This window comes from Tasmannia lanceolata, unplaced genomic scaffold (assembly GCF_043159265.1).
Source record: "Tasmannia lanceolata isolate RefF3 unplaced genomic scaffold, GAP_Taslan_0.1 ptg000003l, whole genome shotgun sequence".
Taxonomy (NCBI): domain Eukaryota; kingdom Viridiplantae; phylum Streptophyta; class Magnoliopsida; order Canellales; family Winteraceae; genus Tasmannia; species Tasmannia lanceolata.
The window spans coordinates 3,055,580-3,061,663 of NW_027518680.1; the positions used below are offsets into that span (position 1 = coordinate 3,055,580).

The window sequence follows — 6,084 nt, forward strand, 5'->3', positions numbered from 1 at the left end:
AGAAAGGGGCGTCTCTAGAGAACTCCTTCTAACCTCTCAAGACAAATGACCATATGCCGGAGAAATGAAGATGTTTCGCCGGAGAAGAAGGCTTTTATCGCCGGAGAAGAAGGCTTCTATCGCCGGAAAGATAAAATGTAAAAACAAAGAAGAGAAAGATAAAGTAAGGTTAGGGGTATTTTCGTCCTAAAAAGTTCTTTTTTAATAAAGTAGCATTTGTTAGTGTTTTTTCAAAACTCAACATTTTCTCGTCATTTTTTCAACTCTCCAGCATGCAACAGTAATTGATCCAAAAAAAGAAAAAAAAGCAAAGAGCTGGGGATCTTCTACTGACGAGAACGTACGAAAGGGGAAATGATACCTGCACAACGATATTCTGATATTCTCACAAAATATCTTGTCTTTTAGTATATAAAGAGCTGTCAAAAGGCGCTTACATTTCCCAAAAAGCCCTCGATAGCCGATTAAAGAAGGAAAGACAGCTGGGTTTGTACAAATATCAGAATACTGTTTCTTCTGCAACATAAAAGAGCAAAGAGACAGAAAAAAAGAAGAAGAAGAAAAAGAGAGAAAGAAAATCAAAACCCACTAACCATGGCGGATTGCTCCACTACCTCAATCCAAACCAGCAAATTGTCTGAACCATCTTCTCTACTTAAGACAGAGGGTCTTTTCAAACTCCTAACCAGCAATAACCCCTTTGGCCTGAAAGAACCCCCAACCCAAAAGCCTAGACCTGCAGATTTGCTCTCTTCCAAACACCTCAATTGGCCCAAAATCACTTACAAAGGTGGTACTCGTTCTCTATCCCCAGAATGGAATAACTGGGTGAAAAAACTTCGTCCAATACATAACAAACAGTGGGAAATTTTGGGTATCTCAGACTCTATCGAAGCTTCTTTACTTACAATCCATACTGACAAAAAGATTATGGATACTCTAGTGAGTTTTTGGTGTGGGGAGACTAACACTTTCATTACTGATTGGGGAGAAATTTCGTTCACTTTAGAGGACGCCCATGTGCTCGGTAATATGCCGCTGAGAGGTGGGCGAGTTTGTCGAGAGCTTGAAGGTGAAGAGGAAGAGTGGTATGAGAAGTTGATCGAGGAAAGATCGAAAATTGCATCCAAAGTGACATTGAAGCAATGGGTTTTGCATTTCGAATTGGTCGAAGATTCGATGCTTGAGCATATTGGGTTTCTTGCTTTCTTCCTACAGAGGAGTTTACTACCCAATGGCCCAGAGAACGATGTTCCATCTTGTGTTTATGGTCCTGCGATTAGACTCGCTTTGGGTGAGAAATTGGCATTGGCCCCAGCTGTAATGGCTAGTTTGTATGCGGGTTTTTCTGAGATTGAAAATTATCTGTTGGAAGGGAAGGAGAGTAGTAAGAAAGTGTTTGCCCCATTTTGGTTGTTACAATTGTGGGCGTGGGAGAGATTTCCGAGCATTAGTCCATTGAAAAGGGAGTTGGAGACTGATATCAGAGTTAGAATGCTTCAATGGGGAAGTCGTTGGAGGAGTTCTAGTCTAGCAGATGTAATCTGGAATCCTGATAGCTTTATCTGGCGGCCGTATGCTCGAGTCGAAGATGAGAATCAGAAGCTCGAAATGGCGGATTTCTTGACGATAATCAGTCCCAACGAATTACTTGCGTACTGTAACACAAATTCTGATGATGTCCCTTTGGTTGCATACAAACCATACAGAGTGGCTAGACAGTTTGGACTAGATCAAGGGATCCCAATAGAAATGTGTTATACTGGTGATGTATTGAAGGCTTGGGAGAAATACATTGAAGAGCCCACGCAAGTGGAAATATATGTGCCGAGTCATGACAGAACAGGTAGAGCTGATCCAAGTTATAGCAGATGGATGGATGAAGTACTTAGTATGTATAAGAAGTTTAAAGAGGCAGCCAGATATGGGAAGGGAGGAGAGGAAGAAAGCACACGCAAATCCCTTAGAGGGAGGAAAGTGGTGAAGACTGAGACGTTGGAAGAGGCCTGTCTGAAGAAACGAAGAACAGAGGGAATCCTTTCTCTAAAGAAAGGAAGTGAAGGAAAGGAAGAGTCAAAGAAGGGAAAGGCAATCCTGAAGAAAGTGAAGATCAAGATGGCATCGTTGAAAGAATTGGTGCCGGAAGCAACCACATACCGAGGAAACAATGATACAGGAAAGGTATCTGAGTGTATGCACGCCATATTCACAGGAGTGAAGGTGGAGGAAGCGGTTGCTGTGAAAGAACAAATTTCACATACTTTGACTCCGAATTCAAAGAGGGAAGGAGAGGTAGGAGGAGGAGGAGAGAGTGGACATGAAGATAAGGGAATCTCCAGTGAGGAAGTGGATGCAAGAAAGAAGAAAAGAAAGAGAAGGAAAAGGCAAGAAGTGAGAGAGAATGAAGAGGTTCTTCTACAAAGAGAGGAACTGGGTGCAGTGGAGATAGATAAGAAAACGAAAGGCCAAGAAGTGAGAGAGAATGAAGAGGTCCTAGAAAGAGAGGAGCTGGGTGCAGAGAAGAGAAGGCATAAGAAAAGAAAAGGCCAAGAAGTGAGGGAGAATGAAGAGGTCCTTCTAGCAAGGGTGGAACTGAGTATAGAGAAGAAGAAAAATAAGGAAAGAAAAGGACAGGGAGTGAGAGAGATCAAAGAGGTAATTCTAGCAAGTAAAGAACTGGCTGCGTGGAAGAAGAAAACCAGGAAAAGGAAAGGGGAAGAAGTGAGAGAAAACGAAGAGCTCCTAGCAATCGAAGCTTCGAAAGAAACAGATGTGGAGTCTTTCAAAGAGTACCCTATACCACAATGGCAAGGTGTAGAAGAGGGAGATGAACTGCTTGTGGACTTTTGGAAATCGAGAATGAACACTCAAAAGTGGAAGAAAAAAGAAGAAAAGGAAAGCAACGAAAAGGAAAATGGTAAGGCAGTATGCTAAAGTTCTAAAACCCAAAAAACAGTTTACTAATCCCTTGTTCTTCCCTCTATATAGGAAAGCAAAGGAGAAGAGAAAGAGAAGCAGTTCAAGAAAATGGAGTAAATGCCTGCATGGATTCGAACACAGTCGAAGAGTATTCTGAGGAAAGGATTACTTCGTACACTCTTGAAGCCACATTGCCAGGTAATCGTACTTTCTTTTGAACAATTTTTCTTTAAAGATCAGACACTAACTAGGAAGTGTGAATACACAGTCAAAAACATCATAGACAACAAAATGGTTGAAGAAAAATTGGAAAAGAATAAACTAGAAGGCTCAGAACAGGACACAAACATGAGAGAAATCTGCTGGAGATGCCAGCACTAAGCGGCAATCTACCTCTAAACGTTAAATTGAATTGTGTATCGTTATTAAGTTTTAAATTTCGCCTAAGATTGTTTTTTCTCTTGCAGAAGTTGTGGGAGAGGAAGAAGGAAACAATGACAGGTCTGGCAAAGAACATTATACAAACAAATTCGAAGGTACAAACAAATGGAACTTCTAGTCGAATATCAAAACATGTATTACAATTCCCTCATATTTTGATAGCATGACAATGCGTGGATTCAGGTTCAAAGGATAGAAAGGAACGTGGTCACAAGATGGCCCTCAAAGAAACAGTTGGAGAGGCCCAATTATCAGACAAATTAACTGTGATCTCTCATTCTATGGAGGCTTCTGATCTACATGTAGTGAAGGAGGTCTGTAACATGTCTATAACTCCAAAGATAGTATTCGAAAATCAAGATAAAAGTGTTGAGAGGCAAAGTGAGCTTGCGAGGGAATTAATTCAGTTTGAAAAGGATGGCTATTTGGTAGAACAAGATTCAGAATCCGAAGAAATGGATATAGAATCAGAGAAATGTGGTGACATTTATGGGAAGAAGGCATTGAAACGATATCGAAAGTTCTTTTGCAGAGTGTCCCAACATCCAACTTATCCAGGATTCGACTTCTCTTCGTCCGGGGTTGGAGAATTTTGTGCTACCGCATTTTGGATGAATTATGTTCCAACTATCAAGGACATTCTCAAGGCTTCAAGGAAGAATCCTCATGCAAACATTGCAGATTTGAGGCAAGAGCTTGCAGGCCTTCACAGAGCAGGGTTCAATACGGAGCACATCGATTCCTATCTGAATGAGTTGGAAAGGCTTAGGCTTGTTTTGGAAGAATTCGATTCGAAGGAGAAGTTAGTCTTATCATCTCTAGACAAGGCAAGATATTCACAAAAGGAGGAGTTGGAGAAACTCCAGTCTTATGAAGACGAAGTTCAGGTTTTGCAAGCTGTGATTGGTTCCTTAGAAGAACAACTTCGGGTCAAGCAACAAAATCTTCGATTAAAACAAGAGGAGGCAGAAGCTTTCAAGAACTCTGTTACAAAATCTTCAGTTGCTAACATCGAAGCCTTAGAGGAGAACTACAAGACTTTGCTTTTCCAAAGAGAATCCGTGCAAGCAGACATGGCCTTTTTATTGCAGAGGAGTTTGAATTAGACAAAAGTATTTCTAGTCTTGATGATTTTTCTTTGAAGATAAGGGAAGAAGACATTTTCTTTGTTATGTACTCGAGATCTGTTAATACATTTTCTTTGTTTTGTCTTCGCACTCACATTATCTCTGTTTCGTAATAGAGTTTGTTGCATTCACAGACGTTTGATTTTTTTTGTTTTCTTTTTTTTATTAAGAGAGGGGAAGAACCCCATGACAGAGATGGTCAATACAAAGAGAACAAAGCAAAAAGAGAGAGAAGGGAACCAGAATATTAACCAAAAGTGGAATTGTGGACACCTTATCAATGTAAGCGCCTTTCAAATGAATGCTTTGGATCACCCCAAAAATGTGGGCCCACACTATTTTGGAGCTCTCAGAAACAGTTTTCATATAATTTAGAAGCATTTTGCCAACAGGGGAGGTGCATTGGAGACTGAATTTTACACATGTTTTGAGACGTTTTTATAAAAACATAGGTAAAAGTCTGAAAATGTGTAAAAATGACTGCAAAATTCAGTTTCCAATGCACCCATTAGCAAATCCGGACTCAATTTTCTTAAGCAAGAAAACTGCATAAAGTGAGCAAAAAAAAAAAACAATATCAGGTCAAGATGCATTGCTTTTAAGACTAAATGCACCGAGTGCATTGCATAATTCATACAGAATGTACTGTGTCTAGACCGAAAATCACTGCAAATATGCCTGAATGGACTATCTTTTGTTGCAAAAGAGCTAATCAGGATTTTGGTATTATTTTCCTGTTATTGATATGATTTTCAACCGATTTTATGATAATAATAATCAACTTTTATGCAAAGAGGAAGACGTTTCTGTCATAAAAATGCAATATAATTGTAGGAAATGAAAGACATGAATGGAGAAGAAGGCCACAACATGGATGTCCAAATGGAAGGTTAAGAACAACTAATAATCAACGGCTCCCATTTGGGCACAACCTATTTATGTTGTGGCCTATCACACGGACGGTTTGGATCATCCTATAGTGTGGTCCGCACAGTAATTTTTGTAAGATAAGGGACTTTATATTCTCAATGGGGCCGTCCAATAATCTATGAGCCTTGAAATAATATGGTCCACCAAATGAACGATCAAGATCTTTCAACTATACAAATACGCGTATGGCTTTGATGCACAAACACAACTCAGTCACGACCAGATCAAGGGACCATATAATCATACACGTATGGTGGGCCATCACCCCTTAGTCACAAGACTCACAATGAGCAAGTTTTAGTGGACAATTCGAACCCCTCCTCTCTAGATGTTTCTAATAATATTGTCTCCCCTATCAAATTTTCTAAAATAATCAAATTTTATAAAAGGGGAAGACATTTCTGTAATAAAAAAGCAATGTTATAAGAAATGAAAGAAAGGGAGAAGGGGGGACACCAGATAGATGTCCAACAGCTCAATCATGATCATGTTAGTCCCATCAGTGGAAGGTTAAGAAAAAACTGCCAATAGGAAGAAGTCACAGTCACCAAATCCGATGGTTTGGATCATCTGACAAGTGAGAGAACTTTGGGTCATGACCTATTGAGTGGGGCAGCTGCAAGAAGAATCTAGAGAGCCAATATATAGGCCCCACCTGTAATATGAT

At 39.9% G+C, this 6,084-nt stretch overlaps 1 protein-coding gene across 2 annotated transcripts; it reads left to right on the forward strand.

The window, feature by feature from the left end:
- The first annotated feature begins 484 nt into the window (after positions 1–484).
- LOC143847865 (uncharacterized) lies at positions 485–4,622 on the forward strand. 2 transcript variants are annotated; one of them, XM_077356668.1, is made up of 4 exons: positions 485–2,917; positions 2,989–3,117; positions 3,390–3,455; positions 3,544–4,622. In XM_077356668.1, exons 1-4 carry the CDS (start codon positions 595–597, stop codon positions 4,464–4,466), a joined length of 3,441 nt encoding a protein of 1,146 aa, XP_077212783.1. In that variant the 5' UTR covers positions 485–594; the 3' UTR covers positions 4,467–4,622. The 2 variants fall into 2 exon arrangements, with proteins under 2 accessions (XP_077212783.1, XP_077212780.1); XM_077356665.1 differs by having other exon boundaries at positions 486–2,917; positions 3,387–3,455.
- The last annotated feature ends 1,462 nt before the right edge of the window (positions 4,623–6,084 follow it).